The sequence below is a fragment of the Otolemur garnettii genome, unplaced genomic scaffold, assembly GCF_000181295.1.
Source record: "Otolemur garnettii isolate 467f Iridium unplaced genomic scaffold, OtoGar3 scaffold00025, whole genome shotgun sequence".
Taxonomy (NCBI): domain Eukaryota; kingdom Metazoa; phylum Chordata; class Mammalia; order Primates; family Galagidae; genus Otolemur; species Otolemur garnettii.
The window spans coordinates 16424695-16439475 of record NW_003852420.1 but is presented as its reverse complement, the minus strand read 5'-3'; the positions used below and the strand labels follow the sequence as shown (position 1 = coordinate 16439475).

The window sequence follows — 14781 nt, the reverse complement described above, 5'->3', positions numbered from 1 at the left end:
ATTGTTGTTTGGCGGGTCCGGGCTGGGGATTCGAACCCACCACCTTAGGTGTACGTGGCTGGCGCCTTAGCCGGTTGAGCTATAGGCGTCGAGCCAAAAAAGTTGATTTCTTAAAAGTACAGAGTGTAACTATGGTTACCAGAGGCTGTGAATGAGTGATAGATGAAGAGGTTGGTCAATGGGTACAAAAATATAGCTGAGATAAAAGAAATAATTGCTAGTGTTTGATAGCACAGTAGGATGATGACTGTTAACAGTAAATTATATTTCAAAGTAGTTAGAAGTTCTTAAGTGTTCTTGACACAAAGACATGCCAAATGTGTCAAAATAGTAAATGTACCCTACAAATATGTGGCCAGGCTCAGTGGCTCACGCCTATAATCCCAACACTTTGGGAGGCCTAGGCAGTTGGACTCTGTAAACCCATGAATTCAAGATCAGCTGGGCAATACAGCATGCCCTTGTCCCTACAGAAAATTTAAAAAATTTGCTAAGTGTGGTTGTGCATGCCTGCAGTCCTAGGAACTCTGGAGGCTGAGCCAGGAGGACTGCTTGAATCCAAGAGTTTGAGGCTGCAGTGAAATATCATGTCACTGCACTCTAGCCAGGGTGACAAAGCAAGATGCTGTCTCAAAAAATAAAAACAAACCCCGTTTCTTACAGTTTTAACTTTAAACCCCAGTTTGTATTTTAAATTTTAGGATCTGAAGCACTATTTCATATTTTTAATGATATAGAGACATTTTTTATGGTGTAATAGTTAAGAAAGAACCCAGAAATGAACGTAGTTTCAATATGAGCTAAACTACACACCAGGAAGAAAAAAACAGTAAGTGGTGTTGCCTCTAAGTGATGGCACTGCTTCTTTTTGCTTTACAGTTTTTCTTATATGCCTTAGATTTTTCTTTTTCTTTTTTTTTTTTTGAGACAGAGCCTCAAGCTCTGTCCCCTTGGGTAGAGTGCTATGGCATCACAGCTCACAGCAACCTCCAACTCCTGGGCTTAAGTGAGTCTCTCGCCTCAGCCTCCCAAGTAGCTGGGACCACAGGTTCCCCGCACAACGTCCGGCCATTTTTTGGTTGCAGCCGTCATTGTTGTTTGGCGGGTCCGGGCTGGATTCGAACCCATAACCTTAGGTGTATATGGATGGCGCCTTAGCCACTTGAGCCACAAGCACTGAGCCTATGCCTTAGATTTCTAAGTAAGATTTTTGAGAAGGTAATGTACTCACATAATTTAACATTCAAAAGGTCTTTTCAAACTTTGTACAAATTTTTTTTTTTTTGAGATAGAGTCTCAAGCTGTCCCCCTGGGTGGAGTGCCGTGGCATCACAACTCACAGCAACCTCCAACTCCTGGGCTCAAGCGAGTCTCCTGCCTCCGCCTCCCAAGTAGCTGGGACGACAGGCGCCCGTCACAATGCCTGGCTATTTTTTTTGGTTGCAGCCATCATTGTTGTTTGGTGGGCCCCGGCTGGATTCGAACCCGCCGCCTTAGGTATATGTGAAAGGCACCTTAGCCACTTGAGCCACAAGCGCCGAGCCGTACAAACTGTTAAGATCAAAAAACACAAGAAACACAAAACCCCAGGAAGGTACTGAACACACACAGATGCAGCCAGCAAAGTAGACGGCTTTGGGATTCCCAAGAGCAGACCCCATTCGTTCCTGCCTCACGCGCCCAGTCCAAACGGCTTGAAAGAGCCATACTGACAGAGCAGCTGCAGCCAAGCTTCTAGGATTCAAACTTCACCTCCACCATCTCCTGGGACAAAGCACCCAGTTTCACCCTTCGCAAAATGGGGTTAATGGTCGCGTCTACCTCACTAAACCGTGAGGAGGAATAAAGACAAGATATATGTATAAAGCCATTTAGCAGAGCCTGCCACTAACTGAGCTTCCAGGAAACGTTCTCGGGGCTTGTAGACAGTAACCATCCCCTCTGCCTCCACGCCGACGCTTGGGCTCTCGCTTCCGGTCAAGACCCAGCGGGATCCGGAGGCCCCGCCTCGGTCCGGGTCTGGAGGCCCGCGCCGCCCGGGTTCCACCCTTCAGACGGCCCGGCCTGGTTTTGCGGCTACGTCCAGCCCCATGGATTCCTTGTCCGGCGCTCTGAGTCTCCTCCATCTACAGAGGATATCAGACTCAGTGCAGGTGGTGGGAGGCTGCTAGCCACAACCCCTAAGAGGACACTCACCATTTTTGACCGATCCTGGAGCTCCGCCGTCGCCTACGCGCAGTGCAGTCCCTGACTTTCTGCGCCTGCGCGGTTCCTGTCAAAACGGACAGTTCCAGCAGCCTATCCAGAGCTGGCGTGGGGCGTGAGGCGTGGGCGGGCAGATTAGCTGCTCTTGAATCAGTAATCCTAAAGCGAAGCTTTTTGCTGTGGAAAGTTCCAAAGTCCATATGTGCCGAAAAGATGCTGGTTCTTGGGGTCGCAAGAGGCATTCAACTCTCGATCGGGTCTGAGCTGGCTCTGGACACCTGGCTGGAGGGAGAGCATGAAAGCGAAGGGGCTGTTGTGAGACCCAGGTTGCGCGCGGATTGAGGCAGAGAGAGATGCCCAGAGGCGACATTCGCTAAAGACCTAGGGAAGGCTGTTGGGGCTGTATTTGGGTACCTCTGGAATGTCCAAAGCGACCCCCCTCAAGAACATTCCATGCAAGTTCTGAGATGAATTGGTCGGGGCTGGCCTGGGCGTCTAGGGACGTCGGAATCCGCGCTTAGCGTCACCGTGGAGAAGCCTCTGCACGTCTCCGTGCTCTTATTCTCTCACCTTTACAAGGGGTTCACTTCTTTCCCGAGCCCTACATTGTCTCGTTTTCAAAGGTTGCAAAATTTGTGGATCCTCTAGCAGTAAGTTCTGCCAAAACATGCGGCCATTTGGTGAACTTCGTGCCACGTAACCGTGCTGAACTCTTACAAAATGTTATTTCCAGTAGCATAGTGAGTATCGGTATCCCAGATGCTTTACAAATCCTGTCTTTTGAGTCACTAAAACTTGCTGAATTCAGTGGTGATGCTCTGACTCCAAATTTTAATTTCACGGTAGCCGCTTTTTAGTGGGAGAAAGATTTGGTGCTCTTTCCAGGGTGCTACACGTTAAGACTGGATAATGACTTTGCAGCTAAGGAACCTAGCAGATACTACCTTAACGAGATCAAGGTTGATGTTACTAGTAATGAGATATGTTGACGTCGTGTGCCTCCTAGTAAGATGTGCCAAAGGTACATCACCTCCGTGGTATTTTTCACAAAAACCTAGTCTTCACCATAGAAAACTGAATTTGAGGATTTTTTTTTTGAGACAAGAGACTCAAGCTGTCACCCTGGGTAGTGTGCCATGGCTTCACAGCTCACAGCAACCTCAAACTCTTGTGCTTAAGTGATTCTCTTGCCTCAGCCTCCCAAGTAGCTGGGACTACAGGGACCCGCCACAACGCCCGGCTATTTTTTATTGTAGTTGTCATCGTTGTTTGGCAGGCCCAGGCTGGATTCGAACCTGCCAGCTCTGGTGTATGTGGCTGGCGCCCTAGCCGCTTGAGCTACAGGTGCGGAGCCAATTTGTGGATATTCTACAAGGTACAGTACCCTTCAAAAATCTCAAGGTCACAAAAGACAAGGAATAAATGATAAACTGTCACATATTGTAGAGATTAAAGAAAAAAAAAACCCTCTGGAAAAACAGGTGGAAAAATCGGAATAAGTGCTGCAGTTTAGAATTTTTTCTTTTAACCAATGTTAATTGATTAGTTTTGATAACATGGTAAATTAGTTATGAAAGACTTCTAGGGTTGTAGTCTGTGAGTAGCAGTACAGCAGATTGTTTAAGCAAACAAGCTTGGTATTCAAACAGTTCTGAATTCCAATTTGTACTCTTGCCACTTAATAGCAGCACCTTATTCAATCACTTTGAGCCTCTGTTTTCCTTAACTGTAAAATGCATAATCATTCCTCTCAGTAGCTAGAAGACTTAATGACAGTGCATGTTTAATACCCATCCATCTCTGGCACTTAGTTGTAAATGCTGACGGTTGTTTTGATGCTAAATGCATATGGGCATGGTATTGGTTGCTGTGATAGGGAAGATGAATAAAAGAACAGATCTGAATTAGGAATTAGGTAAAATAACAGTATGGCTATTTTTAGTCATCTGCAAGTATGACTGCAAATTCTCAAGGTCCTTCCCTGTGGGGTGCTTTGAGGAAATCTTATTGTCCATAGCTATTCTTTACTCAATAGGACCCTGTTCCTTAAGGGACCAACATCATCTTTGTGGGTGTCCTCCTCTCCTTGCCAACCAGGAGATTCCCCTGGTTCCACACTGCAAATGTCTTGTTCACAAAAGAGAACTACAAAACACATTGGCATTGACAAGAGAATATGGCCTGGGAGTGACAGCAGCTTCTGCTATGGAGTTTACATAATGTGAGGCGTTCTTAAAAGTCTAGAGAACAGCAGCCAGTCAGCCACAGCTGAGCCCACGTTTGATGCTAAGTTTTGGGGTGGAGAACCAATGGTCAGTAAGAACAATTACTTAGCTAGGCATAGTAGCTGATGCCTGCAATCCTAGCACTCTGGGAGGCCGAGGTGGGAGGATCCCTTGAGCGCAGGACTTTGACATTAACCTGAGCAAAAGCCAGACCCCACCTCTACTAAAAATAGAAAAAGTAGCCAGCCATTGTGGCAGGTGCCTGTAGTCCCAGCTACTTGGGAGTCTGAGGCAGGAGGATAACTTGAACCCAGGAGTCTGAGGTTGCTGTGAGCTAATTTGACACCACCGCACCCTAACTGGGGCAACAGAGTGAGACTCTTGTCTCAAAAAAAAAAAAAAAAAGAAAGAAAAGAAAAAAAGATGACTTACTTATTCCCGATAGATTTCTTCATGTTTGGGGCAGTGGTGGTGTATCTTTACCCTTTTTCTTAGCCACAATTAAGGTAGAGTTTTCTAACTGCTGCTTATGGGGGATTAAATAGGACAGGGTCTACATACAACTCATGACCTGGGAGAGGCCCGCAGAGTCTGTTCTCCAGTCACTGTTAGATCAGCATATTAAATTCTATTTCCCTTAGCCTTTCTCCATTGGTTCTGTTTTAAATGAGAGCGTGATCATCTGGGTTTCCTAAGAAAAAGGTCTACAGAAACTTTGCAGCAGGTGAGCAGACCAGCTTGTAGAGAACAGTCGAGGTAGCTAGTGGTTACCTACTCACAGTCATGGCTCGGGTCCTGTCTTAGAGTACTTTTAATTGTCTCAGAAAAGCAATTCAGTTGGAGGCCCTATTGTCAGTGGCCCTTATAGATGTCTTCATCTTCAACATAGGCACTGAATTTAATCTGAGTAGAGATCATTCTGGTTTCTTTCTTTTGTTTGGCAGGCCCAGGCTGGATACAAACCCACCAGGTCTGGTGTATGTGGCTGGTGCCTTAGCCACTTGAGCCACAGGCACTGAGCCATTCTAGTTTATTTCTATCCATGCCACAGGACAGGCTGTACCTTGCCACTTATAAAAGTAGAGAGGCAGAAGTCTATATGACTCAGTCACGTAGAAGTCTTTTCTGTGTGGGGTTTTTGGGAGACAACACCACCTTCTTACCAAAGACCAGCAGAAAAATATGCAAATGAGGGACCCAAAATGTTTAATTATAAACAGTCTTATATCATTTAAGGAAATGTAAAAGTGAGACAACCCTAGAGGGAACTTTATAAAAGCACTTGATTCCCTAAGATATTTGTAGTTAACTTGGGCATTAGAAATTATACTCCAAGAAAACAAAGGTACTCCAATATAGTAATCTACAACGCAGTGCTGCCATTCCCTGTTTTTAGTTAATGAAAGCATACGCAATTTTGTCAATAACGCTAAAAGAAAAGTGATAAAATGAGGGGGCTGGAGATACCAATAATACTAAATAGAAGGAGTTAATTCTAAATGAATTTAGAAAGATGGAGTTATATCCCAAACAAGGAGGGATATAAAAATAGAGGGTAAGTTTAATTCCATGAGTCACCTTTAATAACATTTCAGATTTTTAACCAGAAAAGTAAAAAGTGGCAGGGTGAGGTTGACTGAAATACTTTCTATATTATGAGACCTCTGTGGGTAGTTGAGCATGTTGTACAATTTCTGATGGACTAACAATGGTATATCAATCTCTTGATGATAAAAAAAATCTCTTGGGGAAAATAATAATTTGGGTATGATTTTTCACCAAGAGACAGGATCTTGCTATGTTGCCCAAGCTAGACTTGAACTCCGGGGCTCAAGAGATCTCCCTGCCTCAGCCTCTTGAGTACAGTGCCTGAATTTTTAAAATAGTTATTATAAGTCTTATGACATAAGTTTTCTTTTTTTCTTGAGACAGAGTCTCACTATGTTGCCCTCAGTGGGTGCTGTAGTGTCACAGCTCACAGCAACCTCAAACTCTTGGGCTTAAGCAATTCTCTTGCCTCAGCCTCCCAAGTAGCTGGGACTACATGCACCTGCCACAACGCCCAGCTATTTTTTTTGTTGTTGTTGTTGCAGTTGTCATTGTTGCTTAGCTGGCCCAGGCTGGGTTCAAACCTGTATGTGGCTGGCACCGTTAACCACTGTGCTACAGGTGCTGAGCCTGAAATGAGATTCTTTAGTAATCTGACATACAATGAACGATAATGAGTGGGAATGCATTATTAGGAACTTTTTGATGAAACAACTGAGGGCCTTCTCTTCTCTCCTGACCAAGCTGTGGAATGCTGCTTTCCCCAACCCCTAACCCCAAAAGAGCAGAAGAATAAGTCAATTGCTCATTTTCTTTTTATTTCAACATAACATGCAGTAAAAAAAAAAAAAAAAAATTAACAGGATTAGCATTTACAATGCTTACAAGGAAAAAGGATTCTAAAAGCAATTTAGTTTTAAAAAGCTCTAATTAAACACTTAATAAATCTATTTCCAAATATTCAATTTGGACCAAAATTTAAGATAACATCTGGTAGATATTTATGTCTGCTGTCTATTTGCAGTATTTTTCTATAACCTCTGATTCTTAGGATAACCAGCCCCCATTTTTCTAACACAATAGGGAAGACATATACATGTGGCCACTTAAATTAAAGGAAGAAATGGAGTAGGGAGATCCCAGGCTGCAAAAATATATACAAGCATTTACCTTTTCCAGAACTAAACATTTCTTCCATAAAAATATTAAATAGCCAAGCCCTATAGAACTAGGGCCAGGGCTACTTCAAATATAACTATTCTGTATTTTAAAAATATAGGGCAGAAAGCCTTTTGGGTGATATTTATACATTTTCACACAATATTTCTAGGTCCCTAAATGAATCATGAAGCATTATGTAGAACCAAAAAAGTCTATTTTCTTAACATTATCTCTTAATTTAATCTCTTATGTATGTCTCTAGTAAATATTGTATGTAACTATGCTTCAGTATTAAGAGTTCACCTCAATAGGAAGTCTTTAATAGAAGGCTTAATTTTCATAGCCTATATTACCAAAATTCAGACTTACATATAATGAATGGATAGTTGGCAAACATTCGCTCTGTAAGACAAAGCAATAGCAGTTTTTTTCCCTACCAGCAAAAGGGCAGAGTCCCTACTTTGGAAACAACTAGGGCATTTACAGATCACATGTTTCCTGGGGTATGAGATAAAAAACAAATATAGGGCTGGGGAGAGCCTCATCTCCCCTTTTACACAGACAATTTCTTGATGAGGCAGTCCTATCATTTATGTAAGTTTCTGCTTTGATGGCAGTGTCTTAGAGTACAGATACACAAATTTAAAAAAAAATGTTTTTATTGTGCCAGGATGTAAATAGGAAGAGCATTTAGGAAAAAAAACTTTTTTTTTCTTAAGGAAACAGGGGTCTGCTACTTTTTGCTTATTCTTGGCTTAATGCTACTTGTTCATGCTATGCTGTGGAAACATGGCAAAGTCCCTGTTAAGTTTTGAGACTATCCTCAGGTTCACCTGTAATAGGGACTGAGCTAGCTTAGGCTTCATCCCACTGCCCATAAAGTCAAATGTATAACAACAGCCATTTTGACAGTCTAAGCTAGACCAAGTGAAAAGAATTAACTACAGAGAAAATTCAAAGTGCATTAATTGGTTACTACTGGAGCAGTCTAAAATAGTCATGAGAAAATGGAAAACTTACTAAAATTTTTAGGGGTGCAAATATGGCAGATGAGGAATATCAATCCAATTCAAGACAATGTAAAGAATGGAAATGACTACTACAATATGTATTAGAGAAATGGTAAATCTGAAGACTTTTAATTACACAGGGGATAAATTTCTGTGGTTAATAGTTATCTTCCCTTCTTTCTTTTTAGCCAGTATTATAGCTCTCCTTCCCAAATGAAAATGTGATTTCAGAAACTGTTTCATTGATTTCTACTTGATCTAGAAAGCACTCTAGTTACAAACCTGAACTCTTAGCAATAATTAAATATAGCTGAAGGTGTTGGATTATGATAAAATTATGAAGTTCCAATTATGTAGAAAAAGAACATCCAAAAGTCATTAATAATAGCCTTAGATGAATTCAGTTAAATTAACTCCAATTCTAGGTTACCTTTTAAAAACAACAGTGAAGGAACCACAGTGTAAAATATTGTTTGTAAAGTTTCATTTCCAAATGAAAAGAGGTATAAAGTCATTTGCAAACTGGGACCAACTTTTCTCTGTATTCAAATTGACAAAACTACCTTGTAGAAAGATGCAAGAGTCTTGCATCACTTCCAGGAAATGCATAGATTCATGCTCCACAAAGGAAAAACAACAGTCAAGCCAGGCTGAAATGAGAGGGAGAGCACAAGCCAGAAATCTGCTTATAACCCCAGAAGCTGGGATGAACTTGCACTTAAATACCTCTTACCACGAAGAGGCTTAATAGGAAGATCTTGTATATTGCAGTTACCAAGGGACTTCCCTGCATATCTGCAGAATTTCTAAAAAAAAAAAACCTACTCCCAAGGTGAGGCTTTTGACATATATATGAAATCGTTAAGGAAATAATCTAGTCTAGTGGAATAAGACAAGGCAGATTTCATTGCTGTGTTAAATCTTGATTAAGGTTTTGACTAGTCATGTGCAGATCTGATTTCTGGAAATGCAGAGTAGAAATCCAGAATCAATGGAAGATAAATCTCAATGATAACATTAATTTACTTACACTCAGATAACTCTCTAAACAGTCATAGTCCAATTTTACAACTAGATGTGCAACAGGCAGAGAAGGAAAAGGACAAACACTGCAAATAACTTTTCGTCCTTTCATGATGCAAATTCTCAGAAGTTACTCTTGTCCAAATCCTTCTGTTTCTTCAATGGCAAACAAAAGCTTTTCCTTCAGTTGCTCGTAGCTCTTGTATGGTGGCAAGTCTAGGCGGTTAAAGCTAAAAGTAAAAATTGTTAGTTCGTGAAAAAGAAATTTACAAAGAATAAAATGGGCAGTGTAGTATAGCAGAACTGGTTTTAAAGCCACACAGCGTGGTTCAAGTATCAGTTCTGCAACTGACTATAACCAACTGTAACATAATTGTGAACCTATAATTATGACTTTGTTAGTAATGGCAAATTAAAACAGAACCTTAGGCGGCACCCATAGCTAAGTGGGTAGGGTGCTGGCCACATACACTGAGGCTGGTAGGTTCAAACCCGGCCCCAGCCAGCTTAAACAATGATGACAACAACAACAACAAAATAGCTAGGTGTTGTGGCAGGTACCTATAGTCCCAGCTACTTGGGAGGCTGAGGCAAAAGAATCGCTTAAGCCCAAGAATTTGAGGTTGCTGTAAGCTGTGATACCACAGCACTCTACCAAGGGCAACATAGTGAGACTCTGTCTTTAAAAAACAAAAGCACTGAAGATCAATATTTCTATACAGTAACAATGAGCAATCTGAAATGAGATTAAGAAAATAATTCCATTTACAATAGTATCAAAGAGGATAAAATACAGGGGCAGTGCCTGTGGCTCAGAGGAGGGCACTAGCCCCATATGCTGGAAGTGGCAGGTTCAAACCCAGCCCTGGCCAAAAACTGCAAAAAAAATAAAAAGGGTAAAATACAAAATAAATTTAACAAAAGAAGTGTTAAGACTTATACAATGAAAAGTACAAAACATTGTTAAAATGAAAACAACCTAAATAAATGGGAAGACATCCTATGTTCATGGATCAGAATATACTATTAGGATGGAAATACTCCCAAAATTCATCTACTGATTCAAAGAAGTCCATTATCAAAATCCCAGCTGAACTTTGTGTGGAAATGGACAAGCTGATCCTAAAATTCATATAGAAATCCAAGGGGCCTATAATAGCTAGTAACAACCCTGAAAAGTTGTTGGATACATGCTGCCTAATTTCAACACCTACTACAAAGTTACAGTAATCAAGGCAATGTGGTACTATCATTAAGGACAGACATATAGATCAACAGGACAGAGTCAAGAATCTGGAAAAAAATCCATATATTTAAGGTGAACTGATTTTCAACAATGGTGCCAAGACCATTCAACGGAGAAAAGAATTCAACAAATGATGCTGAGGCAATTGGATATCTGGATGTAAAGAAAAGGAAGTCAGACTCTATGTCACACCATGCACAAAAACAGACTCATAATGGATCACAGACCTAAATATTAAGAGCTGATACTATAAAACTTTTATAATAAAACCTAAGAGTAAATCCTTGTGACCTCTAGTTAAGCAATGATTTCCTAGAAATGATAACAAATCCATAAGCAACAAAAAACACACACTTCATCAAAATTCAGCTTCTGTGCTTTAAAGGATACCATTAAGAAAGTGAAAAGACACCCACAAACTGGGAAAAAGTGTTTGTGAATCTGATAAATGACAGGTATCCAGAATATGTAAAGAACTCTTACAAGTCAACAATTAAAAATGAGCAAAGGATTTACATTTCTCCAAGGAAGATACACAAATGGCCAATAAGCACATGAAAAGATGTTCAACATCATTAGTCACTGGACAAATTCAAATAAAACCTACAATGAGATACCACTTTACATTGATTAGGATGGCTACTATTAAAAAAAAAAAAAAAAAGAAAAGAAGAGTTGACAAGGATGTGGAGAAACTGGAGCCCTTTTGTACTGCTGGTGGGAGGAAGGTAAACTGCTATAGTCATTATGGAAAATAGCATGGCAATTTCCCCAAAAGTTAAAAGTAGAAGTACCACAGGATCCAGCAAATCCACTTCTGGGTATATACCCAAATGAACCAAAAGCAGGGACATAAATAAATACTTGGACACCTGCTTATGGCAGCATTATTCAAAATAGCCAAAAGGGAGAAATAATCCAAGTGTCCATGAGCAGATGGATAAACAAAATGTGATAGATCCATACAATTGAGAATTATTCAGTCTTAAAAAGGAAGGAAATGCTGACACATGCTACAACATGGATGAGGATACCACTGTACTCTGGCCTGGGTGACAGAGATCCTATCTCAAAAGAGTACGCTTTGGGAATATTTTCTGGGAGGTACGAGAGGGCTGAACCTGCCAAGGTAAGTGGAAAAAGATTAGGGCGCTGGCCCCATATACCAGAGGTGGCAGGTTCAAACCTGGCCCCAGCCAAAAACTACAAAAACAAAAACAAAAAAACCCATAAAGGAATAGACAAAAAATAAAAAGGCTGAATGGGGTCATAAGAATATATGACCACTGAATATCCCACAAAATAAAGTTCAAATATTGATGCATTAAGTTGAATTCCAACATATTACTGTATTTAAGATAGTATTATGGTTGGTTTTTAGTTTTGTACATTTTGTGGAAATGTGATTAAACTACATTAAAAATGAGAAAATAGGCTTGGCACCCACAGCACAGTGTAGTTATGGCGCTGGCCACATGCACTGAGGCTGGTAGGTTCAAACCTAGCCTGGGCCAGCTAAACAACAATGACAACTGCAACAAAAAAATAGCCGGGGATTGTGGTAGGTGCCTTTAGTCCCAGCTACCTGGGAAGATGAGGTAAGAGAATTGCTTAAGCCCAAGGAGTTTGAGGTTGCTGTGAGCTGTTGACACCACAGCACTCTACTGAGGGCAACATAGGGAGACACTATCTCAAAAAAAAAAAGTAAACAAGATGAGGTATGTATCAACCAGTGTGATGTAAGCATTCCTAATTCTATATGAAATCAGCACATTGTACCCCATAAATGCATTAATGTATACATGATCTATGTGTTTGTGATTTAATTAAAAAAAATAATAATGGTCACTACATTAGAAAGTAGGTCTCCTAACTTTGATTTCTTTCCCTGCCTTCTCAGAAAAGTTAAAAGAATTCTAAATCTCAGTTTTAAAAAATTAATAGGCGAGCAAAAGGATTGATTGCAAATGGCCATAAAGGATAATTTAAGGGGAAGGAAGTGTTCTAAAACAGGATTATGATGATGGTTGTACTGCTCTGTAAATCTACTAAATATCATTAAATTAAAATGGGTAAATTTTATGATACATAATACCTCAAAAACATGGCTGAAAACAATTTGTGGAGGCAATTATTCTAAGTGAACTAAATCAGGAATAGAAAAATAAACACCACATGTTCTTGCTTATAAACGGGAGCTAATCTATAGCTACACAAGGGCACAAAGAATAGTACAATGGACAATAATGACTCACAAAGAAGAAGAGTAGAGACAGGGTGAGGGACAAAAAATTGCCATTGGGGTAACTCCATTACTATATAGTATATACATGTTAACAGAATTCTACTTGTACCCCCTAACTCTGTTAAAATAAAAATTCAATACCATGAAGAAAATATTTCCGTTCTCATTTCTAACAGGCTTTAAATAGCTACAAGATAACTAGAAAAAGTCTATTCTATTCTCTTTATTCTTTCTGATTTTACTTACCAGGTATGGCTTCTGGGTAACCAGTTTTCTTTCCCAACTTTTTCAATGCAGAATTTCTGTGGTCCATTGCTCCCTAAAACATAATGAAATCATAAATAGCCAGTCAGTGTAATGTTTCTCAAAATGTGCTCCCCAATCCAGCAGCATCAGTATCACCAGGGATCCCAAATCCATGGGGCCTATATACATCTCAACCTACTGAATCAGAAACTCTACAGGTGGGGCTCAGCAATGTATGTTTTAACAAGCTTCCAGGTGATTCTGATGATTGCCAAAGTGTTTTTTTTTTTTTTTTTGAGACAGTTTCACTTTGTTGCCCTTGGTAGAGTGCTGTGGCGTCACAGCTTACAGCAACCTCCAGCTCTTGGGCTTAGGGGATTCTCTTGCCTCAGCCTCCTGAGTAGCTGGGACTACAGGCACCCGCCACAAGCCCAGCTATTTTTGTTGTTGCAGTTTGGCCGCAGCTGGGTTTGAACCCCCATCCTTGGTACATGGGGCTGATGCCCTACTGAGCCACAGGTGCCACCCAATTGCCAAAGTTTGAGAACCATTTGGTTGATGTATGCCCAAGAGGAGAAAATGAAGAATAACACACGCTTATGATTAATAATAGCTTACATAAGAACACACAAAAAGCTTAATTTTAGTAGTTTTAAGTTTAATAAGGAAACTACAATCCACTATCTTTATGAAATAAACATCATAGTGAATTCAATAATAACGCTTTATCTTATAGGTCCTATAGGGCATACCATTATACACACACCCATATCCCAGTTCATCTCTTATTTACCTTCTGCTGAAGATAGCTGTGAATAGTGATTATAAAAAGCAATGGTTTTCTTTCTTTTTTTTTGAGGCAGAGTCTCAAGCTATTGCCCTGGGTTGAGTGCCGTGGTGTCACAGCTCACAGCAACCTCAAAATCTTGGGTTTAAGCGATACTCTTGCCTCAGCCTCCCAAGTAGCTGGGACTACATGTGCCTGCCACGACGCCTGGCTATTTTTTTGTTGCAGCTGTCATTGTTTAGCTGGCCCAGGCTGGGTTTAGACCCAGCAGCCTCGGTGTACGTGGCTGGTGTCCTACCCACTGAGCTATGGGTGCTGCCGAAAGCAATGGTTTTCTAAAAGGTCATTACTGCTCCCTAGTAAGCATTTATCTGCATTATAATAATTGGTAGTGCTGCTGGATTTTTTAATTAGAAGGGACCAGGTACTCTAAATGTTCTGCAACACGTGAGACTGTCAGGCACTGAGAATTTTCTCATGTCCCACCTGCCTAAAACTAGTATAAATATATATTGGTAACACTTTGTTACTTCATCAACACTGAATTGTTTTCACAAGTAAAAAATCTAAGAACACAGGAAATAGTTTGAGACCTCATACAACTGAGTATATACTGTAAGACGTTAGAGTTTGAAGAAATACATACTAAAATTATGTTTAGTTTGTCTGTTTTCAATCTTAACAACATCCTTAAACCATACAACTGCTATGTAGACTCTTGCACTTATGTTCCTATTTTCACCTACTTTTCAAATGTGGTCTCTGAGGCTTTTTTACATATTAAGAGAGTTGGCCTATTGTGGGATTTCAGGAGATGTATTTTGATACTATACTTTTAAGATGTACTTCATTTGTCTCCACTTCAACAAATCTGTAATTTATTTTGGGAGATGTACTATCCCTACTTTATTTAGGTTATTTCCTTCTTTTTCTCATCATATATATTTAAGTTGATTATTTCTTATCTTTTTCATCTATTTGTTTATTTTTCTTTCTTTCTTTTTTTTTTTTTGAGACGGAGCCTCAAGCTATCCCCCTGGGTAGAGTGCCATGGCATCAAGCTCACAGCAACCTCCAACTCCTGG

The 14781-nt window shown here is 40.3% G+C and overlaps 2 protein-coding genes across 2 annotated transcripts in view; both read right to left on the bottom strand.

Moving 5' to 3' along the window:
- The window catches only part of DYNLRB1 (dynein light chain roadblock-type 1), a 23970-nt gene extending 21717 nt beyond the window's left edge, over positions 1-2253 (bottom strand). The window contains exon 1 of the mRNA XM_003788110.3: positions 2197-2253. Coding sequence (XP_003788158.1) covers positions 2197-2199 — 3 coding nt within the window. The 5' untranslated portion in view covers positions 2200-2253. The remainder of the gene's footprint in view (positions 1-2196) is intronic.
- A 4757-nt stretch (positions 2254-7010) lies between these two features.
- Positions 7011-14781, bottom strand: part of LOC100958698 (E3 ubiquitin-protein ligase Itchy) — a 47486-nt gene continuing 39715 nt past the window's right edge. The window contains exons 13-14 of the mRNA XM_023512141.1: positions 12910-12982; positions 7011-9402 (exon numbers count right to left, since the gene is read on the bottom strand). Of these exons, the coding sequence (XP_023367909.1) occupies positions 9303-9402; positions 12910-12982 (173 nt within the window). The 3' untranslated portion in view covers positions 7011-9302. The remainder of the gene's footprint in view (positions 9403-12909; positions 12983-14781) is intronic.